The 22,584-nt window shown below is 41.8% G+C and overlaps 1 protein-coding gene across 1 annotated transcript; it reads right to left on the bottom strand.

Annotated features, from left to right (window-relative positions):
- Nucleotides 1-495: 495 nt before the first annotated feature.
- On the bottom strand, nt 496-22,292 carry rnf19a (ring finger protein 19A, RBR E3 ubiquitin protein ligase). The gene is made up of 10 exons (XM_070847104.1): nt 22,161-22,292; nt 10,447-11,276; nt 7,656-7,864; nt 7,348-7,492; nt 6,829-6,991; nt 6,587-6,701; nt 6,156-6,314; nt 4,570-4,789; nt 3,998-4,141; nt 496-3,766 (listed from the first exon to the last, which is right to left on the bottom strand). The coding sequence occupies exons 2-10, from the start codon at nt 11,049-11,051 to the stop codon at nt 2,980-2,982; spliced, it is 2,547 nt and encodes an 848-aa protein (XP_070703205.1). The 5' UTR covers nt 11,052-11,276; nt 22,161-22,292; the 3' UTR covers nt 496-2,979.
- Nucleotides 22,293-22,584: the final 292 nt, after the last annotated feature.

Genomic DNA, 22,584 nt, shown 5'->3' with positions numbered 1-22,584 from the left:
ACGAGAGAATGAAAGTCTTTGTGCAGCACAATGTGCCAACTTTTACTTCATTCATTCTTTGAGGTATTAATGTATCAATACATATCTTCTCTGGCACCATATTCCTCATATTGTCTAAATAAAAGCATACAAATCTAAACTAAATGAGAACACTTGATATGAGGCTTGACGTGTTGCTTCATAGAATGTAAAGAGCATGTACTGTATGTAAATAGTTTGAATGCAAATGTAAATAAATAACTGCTATGTGGACGCTTTAATGAGCCTTTTTTTTTTTATTACAAGGGTAAACTGAATGTGTAGCCAGATGGAACCAACAATAACACTGAAACCACATTAGTAAAAGTTAATGCCGATGTCAGTCACTTGGCATGTCATAATAAACGTAACCCACACCCTTTAACGCTGCTCAGATGTCATCAGGTCCACAATAAATGACTGAAAGGAATGACTGAGAGGAAAACATCATTTCTATGTCAAAAAATGCAGACAAGCTTGATTGAGAATTTTATTGTTTATGGATATGCATTTACATGCACATTATAAAGCAAATAATTAGAGATAATATTTATTTTTTCCAAATAGCAATAAGCCTCTTTTGACCAAGTTAGAAAATAGACCTGGCACTAGTCTTCAAATAATAATATAAAACTCACAGGTGTTTAACAGGCATGTTTACCAGGAGGGACATAAACATGGTGGGATTCTCCTGCAGCTGGACACTTCTGAGGTGCACCAAAAACTCTTTCAGTCAACACCACAGCTCCTCTGGTAACCAGCTCTTTACTGCCAACGGCTGGTTGGCTGGCTGACATCCCAGCAGGGCAATCTGTGGTCAGGCTGAAAATTCACTACAGCTGCTGAGCACAAACACCTGATGCTCAAAATGCTGATGACTTTGGATAAACAGGGTTTTTATTGCCAACAGGAGCTGACGACATCACAGGTGAACTGACTTTGGCTACTTTGCGGAAACATTTTGGTCTCGACTATTGCCCCCAAAATCAGGTTTAATTCACTGTTGTATTGCGATGGCTTTCTGATCTGAAGGAGCCATTTACTGACCCTGTGGACTGAACTCTCCTCGTGAATTTAAAAAGAAAAAAACATTCAGGTACCATCAGTGGCCTGACTGCAGTCTTTGGTGGGCTTAACAGGCTTGTGTGGCCTCTAACATTAGCACTCAGGGGAGGGTGAGTATCTAGCATCAACTTTTTTTTTTTTTTCAATTTTTTCTTTTGAGGCAAATATTAACTCTCTCATGATGTTTATGTTTACCATTTGAAGACATACAGAATGAGGAAAAGAAGTTAAAATAAAAAACACTGTACAAAGGGTTTTTTCCCCAAAAGGCACTGTGGGTCCAACAAATATAAAATTATTTGCATTAATCATTTGCAAGGATTTAAGTAAACGACTCAAAACACATAGTAGTTAAAATACACCTAAAGCTCTGGATCAAAAATTAGATTTTGATTTGGAAATTACTCAGGAAGAATCAAAAGTGTAACCCTTTGTCATCATCATCATCATCACATGTTCACAACTGAAGATTAAATCACTGAAAGATGTATGTGCTCAAATACACAAGAGGAGTTTGTCATTGCACCTTTAAGTATATCAGAGCTTTTTTTGCTGTTAAGTTGATGTGTTCCTCTGAATGGACACATCAGAAAGCTTCTTTATCTTATTGCAAACACAATGTTTGGTTCACTTTCCAGTTTAAGAGACTGATTAATTGACAATAAATTGTAACAATTGCTACCGTTTCAAATTTCTTTTCTGCTTATTTCCATTCCCTTTCTTTAATATTCCACTTTATACTATAAACTGCAGTGAAAACGTTTGCACAGAGGCAACCACAAACAGGAGAGTTTTTTGTCTTTTTTTTTTTTTTTTTTTTTTTTACCAGTGCAGACATGGGCTTGAGAAGATTAATTAATGCAAGATGGCAACTGTCTGAAATCCACAATATTTAATAAAAGGATGAAGGGCTACGGTTTGAGTCGTCGTCAGCACAGTTCCCACCTGATCATACTAAAAAGTTTGGACCCAACACAGGGCATCAACATTAAAACCAACTTTCCCAAAATGGAAAATAAAAATAAGCAAAGACAAAAGCACAAAAAAAACAGGGGTCACATTTTAAACAAAAGCAACAGTAATATTTCTTATAGATGATTATGGAAAAATTATGAAATTTTCTGAAAATGTGCTACTGTGTGGACTGGTCCCTGTTAGGTCCAACAATCCTTGAGCTGTGGTGTTTGCGCCATTTTAAGGAGTCACAGAATGATCTGGTGGCACAGCGGTGGACCACAGTGATGACATTTCCGTCTCTGATTCATGCAAACCCCAAAGAAAACCAGATGTTTGCAGATGTCACAGGAGAGAACAGGTTTAGGCTTTAAAATAGCAGCTCAAAGTATTACTGACTCCTGTCCAGCTTTATCAGATCTCTTCTGTAAGAAAAGGGTAGGAAACCACTTTGAGCTTAGATTCAGAAAATAAAATGGGGGTCAAACTTTGCAGATCGTCATAAAAGCTGAACGGACCTTCTGCAGTGTCTCACCATCCAGATAACATGCTTTACATCTGTCCACATACATTCGACTCTACCTCCTCTACGCCTCGCTGCTCCACTTCGGCAACAGGCTGAAGCTTCTGGTTCAAACACATCAGCTTGTTCTGTCGCTGAAGAGCAGAACCCACCGACCCGCTCTGACTTAACTCTGCTCCTGTTTACTTTAATCTCAAATCTCTCTTCAACTTGGACCTCAACACTCTATGTAACTCTTTAGACTGACATTCACATAATATTCCTGCTTCCACAGCAAATAAAAACAGAATTAGACTTATAGCCTTAAATTTGACTGACAGCTTCCCAAGATGCTTCACTAAACGGTGAAATTAGGTGATAAGGCTGACTGAGCTAGCAGTGCTAACACCGCCAACACCCAAAGAACACCAGAGGTTCCTTTAGATGTCTGTTTGTATACAGCGCTTCCTTGTTGGGCTTACAGGCTGTGCGGCAGTGTTTTTGGTGTCTTTCTCTGGCTTCGTGTCTGCAGTGTCGCCTCCGCTCTCCTCGCTGATGTACAGAAATGTCCCACTACTCCCCTCTTTTGGTGAAGCAGGTGGAGATGACGACAGCAGGCGGTGGGTGAAGGCTGCGTGGCTACTCTGAGGCGGATAGTGCTCCAGCCGGTCGTTCTCCACCTCGGGCATGGGCGTGATAGCTACGTCGCTGAAGGCAGTGGCGGGATGATGAGGGTGCGTGTCCATCGGGGCGGAGCAGGGTGGTGGGTCTGGTCGAGAGGTTTCAGGGTCCGAGCAGCTGAGCTCGGACGACAAGTGGCTACAGTGCGAGTCGGCCACTGAGGGCAGGCTGCCGCTCAGAGATGGCGAATCAAACTCAGAGGAGTTAGTGCTGCGCTGCTCCAGGAGCTGAGCATCCATATCTCCTCGTGTCTCGTTAATTCTCGTTTCTCCTTTGCTGCTGCCGTCTCTGTTCCAGAGCTTTCCTTTGCTCTTCCTGCCCCCAGAAGTGGAGGGATCCTTTGACCAGGGGGATGAGGGGCAGAAGTGGTTGTCAGGCTGCGCACTGCAGCAGGCAGAGGGGCACGAGCACGATCCGTCGCCGGCGCCTTTGAGGCCGGCAGTGCTGCTGCTACAGCTGGCTTCATCCAGGCTGCTGCTGGCACTGCAGTGCCTCACCTTCTCCTGTTTGGACTCCACGTCTGCCTGAACCTCCAAACTGTTGTCTCTGCAAAACAGTAAGAGCACAAATCAGTTCAGTGTTACACTGTCTATGGTATCTGTCATGCATATTCACTTAAATGTTTATTAGGAATCAAGTGCTCCTTACTTCTCACTCACTACAGGATGAAACCTAACTTTGCACTAATTTGTTTTTGTGCTTCCAGCATTATTTTCCATTAGAGCAGAAAGCATGCAGCAAATGTGCTGCCGCAACAAGTAGGATGAGGCTACTGACCTCTCCAGAGGCATATAGGCGTTGAGGATGGAACCCGCCATGGCTTTTGTGCTCGCGTTGTCACTGATTGTCCCAAGACTGACGGTGGCTGACTCTCCACTCAGACTGCAACGCTCCTTCTGCACATCAGCCTGCACTTCCATCCTGAAGAGTGAAAGGTGTACATAGTGTAAATATTTATTATTATTACAGTATTACTACTGTATTTTTCTTATTCTGTCTTTTTATGGTAATGTCCTCTTGTTTTAAAGGGCTACATAGTGTAAATAATAATTATTGTTATCAATATTGTTTATTTTTTGTTAATTTTATCAGTCTTTGTGTCCTGCATAACTTTTCTACTATTGCTTATCTTTTCTATTATTGCTTATCTTGCCCCTGCCCTTGTTGCTGCTGTAACATGTAAATCTCCCCTGATGGGGGATCAATAAAGTCCATCTGATCTTATCTTAAAAAACAATTGGCAGGTACTAACAATTGGTGCTAATGCAGCTCACGGCCATGTTTATGCTTCATTTATGCCTCAGTTTTCTCACTAGTGATGCAGAGATCATCCCGGTCCAGTCTATTACCTGTTGTAGCAGCTGCCGGAGAGGCTGCCTGTGATGCTGGTCCCAGCGAGGGCTGTGGTGCTGGCATTGTCACTCATGTTGTCCCGCTGGGTGGAGCTCATGCCGCAGCGCTCCATGTGGCTCCCGCTGACACTGAGGCTCAGGCCCGTCAGGCCACCAACACTCGCTCCATCCCCGAGGCTGGGATTGTTGAGCCGAGTCTCTGCCACAGAGGTTGTGTCTGAGGCAAAAAAAAGGGGTAATCAGGAAGTGTCCCTTTATTAATTTACAGAAGGTTAGGACTGACGGGGGCAGAGCCAGGCACATCGTTTCTGATGAGCACTAAGAACTATTTAGCTTAGAAAAACCAAAGTGAAAGAAAGAAATAGGTTGAGGGGGAAGTACAGATTGAGCCTTGTGGAAGAACTGGGGCAGTCGACCCCAGATAACAGCAAGCATAACAACATTACCGAAGTTATATAAATAAAGTACTGACTTTTATAGGCTTTATATTCATCCTCAAACAACAGGTTGATGACTTCTAAGGTGTGAATATGTGTCATCAAGTCTCACACCTTATGTTCCTGGAAAGGTCAAAGTCTCTGTCTGTCATTTGGATTCATAATTATCAGCTGCAGTGTTGATGGAAGCTGTGAGAAATACAATCCGTCGCCTGCTGGAGAAGCAAGATGAGTTCGACCTCGCACGGCCGTCGTTGTGACAAATACACGCCGACAGGAAAAACCACTGACAACGCACTATTCATTTCACTCCATCACACACACTTGTCTCCCATCAACTGTTTTGGCGCTTCGTGGGCTATGAATAATTTACACGCACACACAAAGGCACTGACAGATGAAGGTGTACTTCTGCAAGCCAAACAGAGATGCATGAACACAAATGTGTCCGTACTAAGAGCCTCCACCACCACACGTGTGATTGTTGCGAATAAGTTGCTGGTGCTTTCCCAACATTCAGGTGCTGTGCTAGATGTGACTCAAGATAATTGTGTCAAACTGATACATAAGCCTGTCTTCAGTGACAGGATGGTAAATGTTTATAATATGCAAGCAAGTCATTGTCAATCCGACAACAATATGATAACGTTATTAAACGTGAATAAACTTTGGTTTTGCAACAACATTTGACTGGCATTGATAAAAATAATATGAATAACAAGTTAATAAGAATGCATAAGTGGCACAAAACAAAGCAGCGCGAGACTGGAACTGCAAGAAGCGTTCAAAGGAGACAGATATGCAACAGGTTTACTGATATTACTGTGTTTACAGGTGTCTTTTAATCTGATATGTTTCACAGTCTGTTGAGCTTCTTTGGAAAATGGCTGGATGTCCTGTGGTTTTCCGTTATGCTGGCACCTGATGTGCAGTGTTTAATATGAGGTTACATGGTTTTACACATTTTTATTACATGATTTATGTATTTTATTTTAACGTCTGTGTTTCAATCGACTGTGAGACAAATCTCTGCTTAGGGACATTAATAAAGACATGTTGAAGCTAAAGTTTAAGTTGTACTTCTTCCTCAGTGGCATTGCTCTCCTTTGTGCGTCACCTTTCTTCCCATCAGTTAGAGGTGCTCACCTGTGGCTGCTGCCCCGCTACCTATGTTGTCATTTTCGTCATCAAACTCGATGCGCACCCCTTTGCCATTGCCGGCAGACACTCCACAGCCACCGCTCCGGCACAGTGAGATCGGGACAACACCGTAAACGTACGCCAGCATGATGGGGACACCGATGCCTAAACAACACAAACGAAACACACACTTAACCAATGGAGGTTTTATTGACTGTATAACGTATAGCATCTTCATTTAATACATCTACCTTTTCAGAGAATTCAAAGCAGACAGACAAGAAAAGCATGTGGCAAACTTCCAAATCTGGGATGATGCTGTTATATGGTACTACACCAAGGAAACCCTTTTGAATAATTTAAATGTTGTCTAGAAACAGATGGTGAAGGAGATGGCAAGTCGAGAGGGGAAAGAGAGAAAATGCTTTCTTTCTTACCAACAGTGACTGCTGCGACCACGGGGGACACGATCACAGACAGCGTCACACCACCAGCTATTACCAGGTTCCTCTTGTGTTTTGAGATGTCCTTGCCCTCGTAGCGATTGTGGATCTGAGGAGGAAGATCATTGCTAATTACACAAATTGAATTAAAAACATGAATCTCTGGAACGGAGACTGTGTAATTAATAGCTGGGTTCCATCAGATTTCATCAGATTTGACCACAGTTTCATCTCACCTTCCTGCCGACGTAGACTGGGATGCCGATGATCATTGCAGGGATGGCAATGCCGGCTATGAGGGCGATGCCCACGGGTGCACCCACCAACGTGCCGAGCTGCCAGAGAATCTTCTTTTTTCTGCTCCAGGGCTTCTTTCCCCAGAAGGTGCAGCCTGACGGACTGTTAGAGGATTGGAGGGAGGGAAAAAAAAGATCGTCAGGGCCGTCGGACACAGAGAGTCTGAGTGTATTTGTCATTGTTATCGGAATACCTGAAAACGGGGCTAAACATAGGTTAAGTATTGATATAAAATAATTTTTTATCATTTAATTTCTAATTTTTGACTATACCCAGACTATGAGCGCACAGAGGAGACACTCACCATACATGCATCATAATCAACCACGAATAACATGCACATACTCATCACAATGTCATGACAGTAAATCATTCTTTGAAAGTAGACAGAAAACACGCAATACAAATATTCTTTAAAACAGGAGGGAAACACAGTTGAGTGCTTTTTTTATTTTAACCTTAAATAGTGCAGATCAGAGATCTCCTTCATGCAGAGCCAGCAAAACTCGCAGCCGCAGACAGCACAGGTCATGTGATTACAGCTTCCATCATTCATCTTGATGATGTAGGCAGCACAGCGAGGGCACGGCTTGATGTCATCACCTAGTGGAGGGTGATTGAGGGAAAGAAAGAGAAACATTTTGCTTACAATACTCTAAATACTTTCAGCATGTATTGTGTACCTTTACACACCTGTATGCATGAATACGAGGCTAAAAAAAGTTGACGTGTGTACACGGAGGGTGCAGGTGTGTATCTATCGTACCTGCTGCTCCACTCTCTTGGCTGTAACTGAGCGAGGAGGACCTGAAACTCCTCAGCCGGAAAGTTTGGGCCCGTTGTTGCCGTGCGGTGTCACATGTCTGGTTGGGATGCCACAGCTGTTTGCAGTGGTAGCAGAACTCTGTCCCACAGCCCTCACGTCCACAGGTGATCTTTGGGCAGCTGGCACAGCCGAACGCTATGACTGCGTAACTGAGAGCGTGAGAGACATCAGCCAAAATGGTGGTTAGTATTCGCTGGAGGGAGAGCATGGATGTTGTAGTTTCACACAACACTAGGGGTCACCAGGGCTAAAATGGCGAGAGCAGGGGTAGAGCAGGAGTGTAAAACTAGACTGGGTAGAACCAAGAACTAATTTCAATTGTTTACTGTGAAAGTGAAAGTGGATTTTTGTATTTACACACTGTTGCTTTACATCTTTAGCAATCAAACACCTTGATAAGTGCATTACATTAACAGGAAATTAGCTGATTTTCCATGATGATTTCACCAATGAGCTCTGTTGCAATAAATCAGTACTGGTTCAATCAATTCTGCATGACTGCATGACACCACAGTAGCCCTCGACCATTACAATGGTCTGCTTATTGAGAAGTAAATGGAATGACCAAGGCAAAGTCCAACAGCTCTTTTGTTATAAACACACATAATTAAAACAACTTGGCAAACTGTCCATTTAATCCGTTGAATCCAGAAGACAAATAACATCTAAATCTCTTGTGAAGCAAACCCTGATCCTTGTACTAGGCATTATTTTTATAAACAGAGACATCTAGTAGTAATAGCAGTAGTAGTAATAATAATGATAATGATAATAGTAATGATAAATAAACTTGAGAAAAGTAGAGTAGAAACTAGACATTTTTTAGGGTAATCGGCCACCATTTTGGTCTTTAAACTGTAGGTGTGGCAAAACTACACATTTCTAGAGAATGTTTTTATAAAGTATTAATTGATAATGAATAATCATTATTTGCAGCCATATTTGAGAGATAAACAAAAAGTGCTCAGTGCTCATTGCACTGGAAGATGGAACAAGGTAATGAAATGGACAGAAAAAAAATGAAACAAAATGAAGGCAATCTAGTTTATAGCGGAGTAGGAAGATCGGATTAATGAAAAAGTCCTTCTTTGCATGTGTTGCGTAATATCTTAAGTATTTTATAGTGTTCTTCTGTGCTATGATGTTAAAGATAAAAAACAAAAGTAAACAAAAACATATGTACCGATAACTCATGACATCATTTTACGATGCTTTTTTCAATGTTTCCGTAGAAACTGACACATTTTGCAGTCCAGTATGGGGCGGAGGGTGTGTGGGCACCGTATACCCACAGAGCAGTCAGTCTAGACAGTGCCCAGACAGTCTCCACTAACACCTCAGTGAGGCAAACTGATGGCAAATGTTGTAAACGTCATAAAGTGGATGGGAAACCTTCCAAATTGACCTTTTGGTATTATTACTGTCCTGTGTTTTCCCACATACACTTCAATATGTCAAAGGCCCAATCTATCAGTGTAATAGCTGCATTCAGGTTCAGGTCTGACTCCTGTTTAAATGTTGATAACCATTGGTCCCCTTTAAAACTTCATTTGTATAAAATACAAAAACAGGGATGATCAAATAAGACTTTGATATGAACTATGTTTGACAGCACTGTAGAGTCAAGGGTCTATTCTGTGTTAAGTTGAATGATTAATGTTCATGCAGAGGATTCTTAAATTTGGCAAACCCAACTGCTGAGCTGACCACCATAGCCCAATTACTCAGCGAGCACAATTACACAACAATAAAGAGCGACAGTGGAGAGAGAGAGAGACAACGAGCCAGAGCTTAACTGATTAGATTATGAGAGCAAGAGCTGAAACAAGCTCATGAAAGAGCCATTATTCTAGCACACAGGGTGAGCAGTGTTGGTGCAACAAAGCCAACAGAGAGAGTGATGGGTGAAGCCATTAATGAACACGGTAATCACTCGAAACTAAAGTAACTGTAACTGGACGCAGGGAATGTGGGCCAGATGCTGCTTCAAAACTTTCAAACACTCCTGACGGCATCTGTATCAACAGATGCTGCAATGCAGATGGGAGCAGTTTTAATTATGCTGTGTTTGTGGTGGTCGTGGCCTAAAGGTGCACTAAACAAAAGGTAACGCAAGGTGACCTAGCGAGCACAATGTTAGCCTCCGTCCAGGCCCCTGTGAGCAAACTGTTGAATCCCAACCAGCTCCAAACACACACGACCCTGACCTGACCCTCACAGACGCCGTCGCCTCCTCGCAAAACAGGCAAACCAGAAAAATTGTTTTCCCCCTCACAGGATCAGCACAGTGGAAGTTTGTTCTCCACTTTGGCCATTTATACTTTGTCTTACTCATCATCACTTGCTCACATCATTTTTGGGCCTATTACTGTTACGACTTATTTATAACTCAGGCATTAATGCAGAAGCTGGGGTGAACCTCAAAAGGCCAGATTAATGCCTTGACGGTCCCTTGATGTAGCTGCTTACGGTGTTATTTTGGGACTTGTGTTTTTGTTCTATCAGAAGTATGAAGCACCAGTCACATCTCAGGTAACCAAAATAGAGAGTTTTTAAAAAAAAAAATAAATCAAATAAAAGTTCAGGAAAATTCATTCTTGTCCTTGAGTTACACCTGATGGCACAACTTAATGTTACTTTTTCTAAAGGTCACCACCCCTTTCTAGACCATCATGTCACAATGTCTCCCTTAAAGACTTCAGGTGTTCCTAATCTCTGCTCTTGTTCTTACCCACAGTCCGGGGCAGGGCACCAGCGGCAGTCAGGTTCAGCTACCAGCCACCTCCTCAACATGAACTCCTCATATTTCTCCATGAGGGCTCGGTCCCCCAGAATTATGCGGATGTCGTGGGGGTTGAAGCGCTCTGAGCACTCGGGGCAGCAGATGTTGACACGAGACTCTGAGATCTCGATGCGCAGATACTGTCGCAGGCAGTCTGCACAGGAGCGGTGGTGACAGGTCATGATGTCAGGGAAGCGATCGCGTGCATGGCGCAGTAGGCACAGGGGGCACTCCAGCAGCTCTGATGAACCCGACACCGAGGAAGTTGACGCTACGCCCAGGGCAGAGTGGGCAGAAGTTTTATCATGGAAAGTATCTGGCTGGACACTTTCGGTACTGACAATGCCGTCCACTCCAGCTGCGGCCTGCAGAGGCCTGGACTTGCGCTTGGGGTCACGGTCAGGCCGGCGTCTCCGACCGAAGAGTGAGTGGAGGGATAGACGGCGCTTCTTGGGGGTCTTTCTGACTGAGGGGAGGCTAACAGATGAGGCAGCAGAGTGAAGGTCTCGCTCTGAGCCTGTGCTGCCATGATGCTGCTGGTGCAGGCTCATCATAACGCCAGAGGGGGCACCGCTGGTGCTGCAGCCAGAAATCACCACATCAGGAGAGGAGAAGAGGGATGGGGAGAGGGAGGAAGATGGAGGGAAGGACTGGGGTTTAAGGGGCAGGATGGTGAGGGAAGGGGACTGGGCCTCCTTTAGCTAGGACATAGTGGCTGCAGTGTGGTCTGGCTTTAATCACAGTGATGAGATGCCGATGCGCAGATGTAGGACATCAGCCTGACAGAGACAGAAAAAAAAAAAACAGAAAATCAGGTGGAGAACCAAAGCTGAAATCATTCATTTTTAATGTTCTGCAGCAAAAACAGAAGCTCTGTGTAGTGGTGTGATCCTCAGGATGCAGAACAACAAAGCAAGTGAAGAAACGACATTAAAAATCTGACACGCTCTGAGTCAAGGCATCCATCACTGAGGCGTTTCACTGGTTTCTGTGTGAGGAAGGACAATCCCTCTGATAATTAAGAGTTTTCTGGCAGGCTTTAGGCATTTCTTCAGGCGTGTCCTCTGTGCCTCTGTGTATGCGTGTTTGTCTGTGTGAGACTGCTTACATAAAATGACTGCAGGCATTCCCTAGAGTGTGTATTAGTCATGTGTGGGCAAAACAAGACAAAATCCTGTGTTTTTCCTATTGTATATCTCAGATGTGGCCACAGCTGTGTCAGTGTGCCTCTAAAGCAGCCACACCTTTCCTCAAATGCTTCCACATGTTCTTATTTTACACAATATGAACAACTAAAGCAAGTATATATGTAGTGGATGTGAAGGATAGTCGTTGGTTCTCATGATTCTATCTTGCCGACATACATCAACACAAAAGATGTATGCAAAAACAAGAGAAGCAAATTTCATGCTGAAATAAACCTGCGATGCAAGCCTACACAGAGTTGACAGATCCCAACCCAGATGATGAATGATGAACAGGTTTTGGATAAATATTTGCTTTGGATTCAATCCTAAAGAGAATCAAATCTTACTGTCTCTCTATTTGCATTTTATCCAGACATGCAATCCCCAACAGGTGCCAATGTTGAAACATTAGCACCTAATTTATGCTGCATCACACTTTTAACAACAATAACACCAGGATTCAAGTTCAGAAATGCTGCAGAAGTGATAGCTTTAACTCATCAAACACTCATAGCATAGTTGGGAAATCAGAGATTTTCCATCTGCAATCTTTTCAAGGTGACCTGTCCTGTTTGAAGCAGACCAGTCCAAAATCCACAACAGGCCTTTAAAAATCAATAACCATGGCCACATTAGGTTATAATACAGCCTTTAAAACACAGGGTGTGTTCTCAGCATAGGTGAAGAAACTGCATGTTCTAATTATGTCCATAAATTTGTCCAATTCTCATTTGGAACATAACAAAACAGCACTGGCATCAGCAAGAGGCGCTACACCTGAGGGCTATGCAATGTTATTAAAAATACTTGGATCCCTTTGGAGTATACCGTCCTTTTGACCATGCGCACGCACACACACGCCTTACAGTATGTTATTTTATTAGTTCTTTTCAACATTGATGTTACAGCTGTTCCAACATAAACATATTGTGCCTTTCATAAGGTTTAAACCACAGGAATCTGACCTAGAGCTGTCCATAAATGTGACAAATATAATATATATTATTATATATTACAAGTTATGGTGCTTGTGTGATACCTTGACAATTTGCCTGCTTTCATTGGTCCCGACATGCGACATGATCCTACAGCATATTACCAAAAAGACAAAATGGAGAATGAGGAGTGATTCCCCTCTGATTCTGTATGCTCTAAACTGAAGTGTATGTGTGTGTGTGTTTTTGTCATTAGGGACTAATTTCAGGGAAATTCCAGTGGGGACCAAAAGGTGACTAATTAGAAGTGAAGTTTTACTACGGCTACTCAGGTGTTACAGGAGAGTTTTAATAGACAGGAAAAGTCTTTTAGCTGCACAGCAATAAGCAAGGTTCAGTCTGGTGCCTAAACTGCACGTGTTGAGATACCGACGCTCCGTACTCCTCCATATCAACCAAGTTTAAGCTGAATTCATTTTGCACGCTGGATGATTTGATCACAAGATGTGTCTATGTCAAAAAGAAGATTTCACAGCTGAGCTACCAGAACACTAAACTTCTGTACACTTCTCAGACTGAATAGTGACAGGTGCAAATGTGTGTTTTTAAATGTATGTGTCTTTTACACCCTTTTTTTTGAAAAACTCTGTGCTATAAAACATGGGGAGCATGAACATCTAGTCCTTTTACTGCATTTAAGGAAAAATGGCACAGATACTGTGACTGCTGTGGTATCACAGTGATAACAGGGCTGTTAGGACTTGGAAAAAAAGCATTTCAAAAGCTGCAGATGATTGCACACATGAAGTGCAGTTTGAATGGCAGGTGGGACATGCTCACAAAATGACTCCTTAGATGGGAGGAAGGTAAAGTGGCTGCCATTTGTCCCATTATTGTTGAAAACTGGAAATTACTAAACTGACAGTACTGCATCAGCGACTGTCTGCATACAAGATGGATGAAAAGGGACTGTGATTAAACACAAACAGAAGACGACATTTTGGAGGAGAGATTTAAAGGCTCATTTCTACGATCAGTCAACGACAGAGACAGAGCTGCTCTAGCTTTCCAGAACATGCAGTCAGTTCCTCCCACATACTCAGGCGACCAAGACATGTTCAGGTTTTTTTTTTCTCTAAAGTTTCACAACTGGAGTCAAACATCTTTTCAGTTTTTACTCAACACTAGAAGATACAAAATGTATGATGTGTAAGTGCGATCAATCGTTGTCATCTTTCAGTTTAGTCTAATTTAATCACAAAATCATAAAAGTGCTCATTAAAGACCTGCACTGTGTGAAGTAGTAGCTGTACTCATTTTCTCAGTTCTCACTCAAAATAGAATTTACTGAGAAACTAAATAAAGACAAATAAACATGCGGTGTAGAGGACTAGATGTTACTATGCAGCCACATATAGCTGACTACAACGTAAAAGTGAATATAATATAGAATTAACCTATATGCTCAACGGTGAGCTAAAGATAAATAAGATTTAAAGAAGTCTAAACCATAATTGCATCTCATTAAGCCATTAGCACTGCAGCCAAGTTGTAAAGAATAATGGGCTTAATTGGTGGTTCTGACAGTTTTAGAGTCACAATTAAAACCCAAAGCCTGCATGCGACATCTGAAATTAAAGCAACACAAAACACCAGCGGGTAACGCGACATGAGATGATGCGGGGTGACGTGAGACGACACATCAGACAGTTTGCTGGTGTTGCTTCCTTGAGGTGTGTCAGGGCGCTGAGTGTATCTCCGATGAAAGATAAGGACACAATGATGCCACGGACCCAGAGACGGACTGTGCTGAATTTTTAATGGCGACTACTGAAAACGTTTTAGCCGGAAATTTCTAGAGCCATCCTTGAGTTATCCTAACACTGAACTGTGCCATTGACCAACAAAAGCAGCGAATGCTTTTCTAATGATTAAACTAGTGGCCGTGACCCTGAAGTGATGTCCTAACATTACAGTTCCACATCATAACAAAGCTTGATGATGTATTGGGTGAACCAGCCAAGTAAAGCGAGCAAGAGGAAACTTTAACAAGACAGAGGAGCAATTTCAAGCTACCCGCAAGTCAATGTGAAATTACACTCCCAAGGCGTAATTAAACTGGAAAAGCCTGCTTCAGCGCTGTACCGAGAGTGAGTGGGACTTTCCATGTGACTGTGGTCAGCGAATTTGTGTGTGTGCGCACATGCATGTATTCAAGTTCTGTGGCCCGGGGGCAATCACATGCAATCGCGGCTCACACACTGGGATGGTGTCCCAGTTCCTGAGACAACCCCGGGCCAGGAAGCCTTCTGTGGCAGAATAAATGGTTTCAACCCTCTGTCAACTCTTAAAAGAAATCATTGAGTTCGCATCAGCTGATGCTTTATCATGACTGTAACATGGTTTAAATATATGGGTTTTCAAGCAGGAATCCAGGGTGAAGTAAGGTTACTGACATTCGGTGGGAGTCGCAATATAATTTATGGGTCAAGGTGGATAGGAAAAACAGTGTCACGAACAAAATGTGTCGCTGCGGGCTGCAGTGTTAATGGTTTTAACAAGTGTGGCCCTTCAGACCACGAAGCAATAACATGTTGGGTCCCGCACTGCAATAAACGAAATAAATCTAGGTTAACATTGCCTGTAATTTTGCAAAGAGACAATTAGGTGCATAACGTAAATAGCATTAGAACATTTTATGTTACAGGTCTGTGCCTGGCACGTCAAAACCCTGTTTCATAAATGCGTTTTGTAATTTTTAGGACAATTAATAAGCTATAAAATTATCATGGCATCTCCCAAAGAAACATCCTTTTCCTGAACATTCACATTAACATTGCTCTGCGGGGCGTCTTCTATTTCCAAAGTAAATAGAAAGGCTGTAGTGTCAATGAAACCAGGCCACGGTAAACATGTCGCCACTGCACATTGCCAGTGAGTGGTTTCAAAAATACAAGTATACACTAGTGAACTGTGTCATTTCCCAGAGTCCAATCAAAATGGTGTCTGTGGTTTTACAACCCCAAAAATACATGAACCAAAAACATGTTTGATTACTGGATTATTCAAATAGTGTGAAATGTACTTGACATATACTTACTGGATGTAATTTCAATATAAAATGCAATTTAAGTGAAAACACTGTGCGTGCTGCATTTCTCAGCCTCACTTATTTTCTATTAATATGAATTGTCTTTTTGTCAGTCTCACTCTCAGTGCTTATAATAATAGTTAATAGCTAATAGTGTAACCTTTGTAGTTCATGTCCTTTTTCTCAGCTCTTATGACTTATGGTGTATCTTGTGTTCTTTTGTCTTGTTAAAAAAACTGAACACAAACAAAATGTTCATCAGAACATTACATTTTCTCATTAAAGAATTGTGAGAAAGACATATTCACTTCTACTCTTAACATAGCTGTGGTTGAGCCACCTCCAATTTATCACATTCCCGATAATACACATATCATCTGACAAACCAGCTGCACTGTACTCTCGACTGCAATTCTTATTCGACAATGTTCTTGTTTAACAATGTTGACTTTAAATGGTGTTTACTTGGGTATGTTTGGGCTTCGGGGAATCAGGAGTGCATTAAGATGGAATTCTTGCTGTGTTTCTCAAAGCCGAAAGGCAAATTTAGGGAAAGAGGATGTAAGCTTCCTGGGATTTTGTGAGTTTGGTAGCCTTCAAAGAAATCTCACATACACTGATCAGCTTCTAGAAACGAGTGGCTCAAAGTGTTCATTACGTACGCTAATTTCCGGTGACATTCCAGCTGGAGGACAGACTTCCTGATCATGACAATGCTTTCTGTTACAGTTGAGGCCAAAAGTATTGGCCCCCCAGGAATTATGGAACATATTCCTAAAATTCTGCCCAATGTTTGCATCATTGATAAAACTTGATATAATGAAACATTCACCAGTGCTATTAAGTAGCTTTTGGTACATTTTGGAATGTAAAATAAATGTTTAGGCTTGCTTTATATCAAATAGTGAAAAATGGGGTGGTCAAAAATATTAGCCCCCACGTGAATGTTTGCTTTCAAAACACACATAATCAACCAATCAGCTTTCAAACCACACCTGTGCAGTCAATCGGCACAAAAGCACAAAATTTCAAGAACTCTGGAGAGGAAAATAGTCAGAGATGTCAGCAAGAAGCCCCGGACATCTGCCAAGGTGATTGTTGCTGGCCTGGCCTCTTCTGGAGTTGATGTTTCAAGGAACACAGTTGTGAGGGCTCTTCATCGTGGTGAGCTTCAGGGCCATCGTCCCAGAAGAACCCCTTTACTCAAAGAGCGGCACATCAGTGCCAGACTAAGGATTGCCCGTGAACATTTGAAAGGTAAAGACGAGTTTTGGAAGTCTGTCCTTTGGTCTGATGAGACTAAACTGGAACTGTTTGGGCACATGGATGTTGCTTATGTTTGGCCCAGATCTCAATCCAATTGAGAATCTGTGGCGGATGCTCAAAGTGAATGTCCATGCTCGGAAACCGTGCAATTTGGACTAGCTGGAACAATTTGCATTAGAAGGATGGGCCAAAATCCCTCGAGAGACATGTGCCAACCTTGTAAAGAAATACTCTAAGAGGTTGTCACTTGTGCTTGCTCAGAAAGGGTACACTATTGACTAAAAATGGCCAGGGGGCTAATAATTTTGGCCGTGTCATTTTTGCCTTTTTCAACTCATTGCATCAATAAAATATCCTAATCAAACTGAACATTTTGTCTTTGTTATTTTGGAAACAAATAAAACTATAAACACTTGTTGTTAATGGTCATTTCCATGGAGAAATCAAGGGTTTTGCCTGATTTCACAAGGGGGGGTAATAATTTTGGACTCAACTGTTTTGCGGTCTGAAATGGAGAAACAGCCCAGAGACTGGAAGACAAACTCTATAGAAAAGGTACTTGTTTACCTACTACATTGACAGGAAATAGTTCAGCTTTTTCTAAACTGTAGAAACAGAGTTGGGGTTTCTGGCACAATTTCAACTACTTCCAAGGTGCATGGAGAAGGGAAAAAGGTCTGAAGTCCAGCAACACTTGTAGAAGATAGAGCTACTTTATTGGTAGACCAACACGTTTTGTTGGTTGGTGGCCTTCATCAGGGAAGCCTCTTCAGCTTGCCTCTTCAGCTTTATTGAAACTGTCGCTGCTGTCTACAGTACCAAACACTGGCGGAAAAAGTTATTGTTAGACTGCCCAGCATGTCATCAGGTGTGGGCCAACTTTCTGTCAGCTGGTCATCGATATAACCCTGTAGCTTAATGAATCTCTATTTAGCCTATTATCTGCCAGCCAAAGTATAATAATAATGTCTGACGTTGAGCAGAGAGTGGGAATAGGAGGTACTGGAGTGAATGCCTCTGAGGCTGCTTTCAGCACTGTTTACTAAACAGTCTGATTTACAGCCATCAGGGAAGGTACTTTTCCACTGCATCTGGTACAATATGATGAGGTTTCATTTGAATGTCTGCGTCATTAAAACTAAGGATGCGACTGGGGATGCAAAGATTGGGTCGCAAAATTCTCTTAAGTATAAAAACCCGGTTTATACTGAAAAGCAATTTAAACGTGAGGTTGTGTTTTTCCATTTTCCATTTCGCTCCATGGAGACAGCAAATAAAGATGGCCAGTGTTTGCCCCAGCTACAGAGAAGATACCATTTGCCTACTACATAGAGGGACATCAATACTGCCCAGTGGGGTTCTGACAAGAACGATAAAAGGGCAAGAGCCACATCATGGATGTATTCGGAGTCTAATCTATACTGCCCATTCATTTCAAGGACAGCTTGAATTCTTAGAGTTTCTCCCACGTCTGTGTGCCCTTTCAGGATCGCAGTGCCAGTAATGTGTTTAGTGATGTTTGAATGTCTGGGATGTTCAGGAAATTTGCCGTTATTTTTACAATAGCTATGAATGGCAAAGTATTTCCATGTGTCATGTAAAATACATTGTCACACAGAGGGCTTGTGTTATAGTAGGAGCCACATGTGCAGCCATGGGACCTTACCACCAGGAGCACATGTTTTTTTCCTCCAAGACAAAGCCTTTCAAAAGTGCCCTGTCAGATTTTTTTCTTAAACGAACAAAAGTTGTATTTACATATAGTCTTCTTCCTCGTCTTTGCTGGTGCTTCATTGCGTATCTTGGCACATTACTGCTGACTGTAGGTCAGTGAAACAGTGTGAAGACACCGGGAGGAACGTGTATCACCTGCATGTGCATACATCCTTTTGTACATGCACGAGACAAACAAAAACTGCTCCATAGGTGCTACTAGGGCCACATGGTGCCTTTAACAATATGGACATTTCCCAGCCAAACCCAGAGGCACCGCCCATGCTGGCTGCTGTGTCTTGGGCGATGACCACTCCAACTTCTTCGAGACGTCTCCGTATGCTGAACAACTGCACAAAAGAGGTGAGACCGCCTCTATTCAAGCACTTATGGACGTGTGCCCCGGCCTCTCCAACAGCACCCCTCTAAATTATGCAGCCAACAGCTAATTTAGTAAAGGAGACATGCTGAATAATTCCCACCATTCTGAACTGCAGCAGGAATTTAAGGGGGAACAGAATACCTGAGGCGTATGTAAGGACTTTTTTTATAGCTAAGTAAAGTACCTAGAACACCAATTGCTATGGCGGTTTTTAGTCGTGTCTCACCACCATCTGTGGCTGAAACCAACTCTTGGATAATTTCAGTTTCACACAGGAAAAGAATGGGTGGTACTGGATAAATTCACTCCGTTAACCCTCTTCGGCATGCATCTTCCAATCACTTCATCCCATGACAGTCTCCTCACAGTCTGCCTTTTCACCCAACACAGCGGGGGGGGGTTGCAGATGGGTGGTGTGATGGGGGAGGCGGCTCAGTTCAATTCTGCGCTAAAGACACACCAACTGTTATTCACAATTTGTGGAGCTCACAGTTTAATCACAGCTATGGCTGTACTGTGACTCCTTTAATTCATTTCACTAGAAAATGTACAAGATTTGTGTGAGAAATTGGCGAATATAATTACAGTGCCTTTTGACCTTATTTATAATCTGACATAATGTAGAAAACATGGTATGTACAGGACCTGTTCATACCCAGCTGTTGCCAGATAAAAAAAAACATTGCTGAACTTACTTAAACAGATCACGGAACAAGCAGGACAGAAATTGCAACATGGAGCAAGTTTTACAACATGAACTTTCTCTAAACATACTCTTGATTCTTGTATAATCTCCATTGGAAGACTATCTTTTAAGTGCATCTCTGGATTCTTTCTTTCCTTTGGGTTTACCCCTTGATTAACAGGAATTTCAAAGATAATCTCAGGCTGTGACAATACTCAATTGTCCCACGTAACAAAATAAACATAGAGACTGAAACTAGAAAAGCCTATACTGACATGATAGCTATCAGTCCCTGGTCCACAAATGTTTGCTAGCTCATTCATCAAGTGAAAGGAAAGTCAAGATAAGTCTGTGCTTGTAGATAGGAGACATTATTGGGGGGAAAAGGAAGGGTTTGCTTTAATCAACAGCTCACGTCTTGTTTGTCTCTGTCACAGGCAGCTGTCTGACTGTCAGCGTCACACACTGTGTGAGAGAGGGATAGAGGGGTGATGATCACTGGATTATACAAATACATTTTTAAATAAAATATTTTGACGGGCTAAAAGCAAAGAATTTAAAAATTAACAAACTGCATATCTACTGGTATATACACAGACATGTGGTCTCTTTCAAAAACACAAATTTTCCCATCTGAATTCTAGCTTTTTCCCCCCCAATATAAACAATAAACAGGACTATGACGTAGCAGATTGAAAAAACTGTTAAGCGGGTAACATAAAATGTTTTTTTATCATAAAAGGATGGCCAGCAAATTTAGGTCTGTTAACCTTAACCTAGTTCAGCCTGGAGGAGTTTTGCCCTACTTTAGATTTTCCTTTACAAATAAAGGGGGGGGGTGTGTGATGCTGCAAGCCCTGTGAATCAATAAGCGACAAGAAAGGCAAAATTAGCTTCCTTCAATACATGGTTACTCACAGGGGAAATCCGCGTTATATAAAATGAAAAATATGGGTTTTAAGACGAATTCCTTGACTCAAAATACATAAAACAACAGAATATGCTTAAAAATAACCCCACATGTCAATATTTGAGGAACAATACATTGTTTGTAAATGTGCAATCTGCCACAAAAATTTAAAACACATCACTTGGTAGAGAGAAACGCCACTGAGTCACAGCAAGACCTGAGTTTGAGGCCATGTCATCTCAACAAACACAGGAGCACAAACGGCATCATTCTGTTTAGGTTCAGTAAGTGTGAGACTGAAGTCAAAGTTAAACAATGACAGGCCATTAAGAGAAAGCAAAGCACTGCACGTCAGTGGTAGAAAACTTGGATGAAGTTGGTGTGCATGCTATAAGATCACAGATTAAATATGGGCCCAGCAACTGACTCTATTCAGTAAAACATTACCGAGTATGCTATAAAGTGACAGAAAACCACTGAAGGAAAGTATTTCCATTCACCAGACCATATCTGTGTTTAATATCAGGACAAGTCAAACCTCAGACAGACATTAACTGAACCTTAAAAAAAATCACTTAATGCAAACGTGTGGACCGAAAAATAGGTAAATGCTCAAAATAGGGCACCCACTGACTGATTATTAACTGTACTAACAAAGGGTCAATTATTATTGTATATATGAAATTAAATCATTTCAAAACACTAGTTCTGGCACTTTGAGACATGGTTTCACTGTATAAAACGAAACCAAACCCGCCTCGGCAATAATAGTACAAAAATGCAAAGAAATAATGCATTTAATGCAACATGATTGTCGAGTAAACAAAACAATTGCTGTGTGAATCTGTTCCAGTGGGTTATAGTGGTCAAGTTGTACTATTTTTGCTAAAAAAAAACACGCGAACGTGTCTTTTAAAGCCCTAAACTGTGAATCCAAACTAAGTACTGAAATTAAGATACTGAGGATAACGTTATTTCGCATCCACAAACACCCCGTTACATTTAACAGAAAAGGCTTCTATTACAAGTAATGACATTAAAATGATGAATAATAAACAACATTATGTGTAAAAGCACCATATGCGTCTTCTGTCGCTCGGCACAGAAAGGACTAAATTATGTTTACACTTTCCACCTGGCTAGCCAGCGTTAGCCTGCTAGCTAACGAAATCAGATTTGGCTAGCAGCAGGAAGCTAAGCTAATGCCTAACTTTAATCGCCCAAAGAGTTGACGACTAGCCGAGCTGTGGTGTTGGCTCAGTCGCTATACAGTTAAATCAGCAACATGGTTAATGGGAGTGAGTAATCTTGACGGGCATAAAACTTTATCAGGTGTCAGCAGCGGCTTTATCAGTTTAACGAGTAGAATTTACAAGCTAACAAAGCTAAAAACTAGCTAGCATCCCAGCCAGCTTCAAAGAGGAGGAAGTTCTGATCTGTGCGATATCAGCCGTTAACGTTAGCTACTTCAAGATCGCTATTAAATACACTCACCGTTAAATCTCCCCTGCTCTCCTTTCACTTCACGGCAGAAGTGCATGCCGCTGTCTCCATTTCTCAGTCAGCCGCAGTTAAAAAACATTTTGTTGCAGAAAACTTCGCAGGACAGCCGAGCTACATTTCCCGAGTGGGTCTGACTGTTAGTGTAAAGGCGGAGAAGAGAGTAGCTACAAAAACATTCACACTTCCGGTCAGAGACTTTGGTTTTTCACAATAAAAGACATCACTCTGGTTTCAATAGCTATTTTAACGCTGTAACAACACTCCTTACTGGCAAAAGTAAAAAATATTAAAAACGAAATTCTTCTTCTTCTTCTTGTTATTATTATTGTTATTATTATTATTATTGGAGTATTAACAAGTAAGCATCAATTTAGTGCTACAAGTGCAGTATGGTTGTTTGATTGATAACTATGAT

Source organism: Pempheris klunzingeri, chromosome 16, assembly GCF_042242105.1.
Source record: "Pempheris klunzingeri isolate RE-2024b chromosome 16, fPemKlu1.hap1, whole genome shotgun sequence".
In the NCBI taxonomy this organism is placed as follows: Eukaryota; Metazoa; Chordata; class Actinopteri; order Acropomatiformes; family Pempheridae; genus Pempheris; species Pempheris klunzingeri.
Note: the sequence above shows the minus strand (reverse complement) of the source record. Positions and strands in the feature narration are given on the sequence as shown.

Bases quoted from the DNA above. Each gene is read 5' to 3' on its own strand.
- rnf19a (XM_070847104.1), bottom strand. From the start codon at position 11,051: ATGATGAGCCTGCACCAGCAGCATCATGGCAGCACAGGCTCAGAGCGA. The intron at 6,992-7,347 runs GTTAAAATAAAA...ATCCTCTAACAG, and splicing joins TCTGATCTGCACTATTTAAG to TCCGTCAGGCTGCACCTTCT. The intron at 6,702-6,828 runs GTGAGATGAAAC...CTTCCTCCTCAG, and splicing joins CAGTCTACGTCGGCAGGAAG to ATCCACAATCGCTACGAGGG.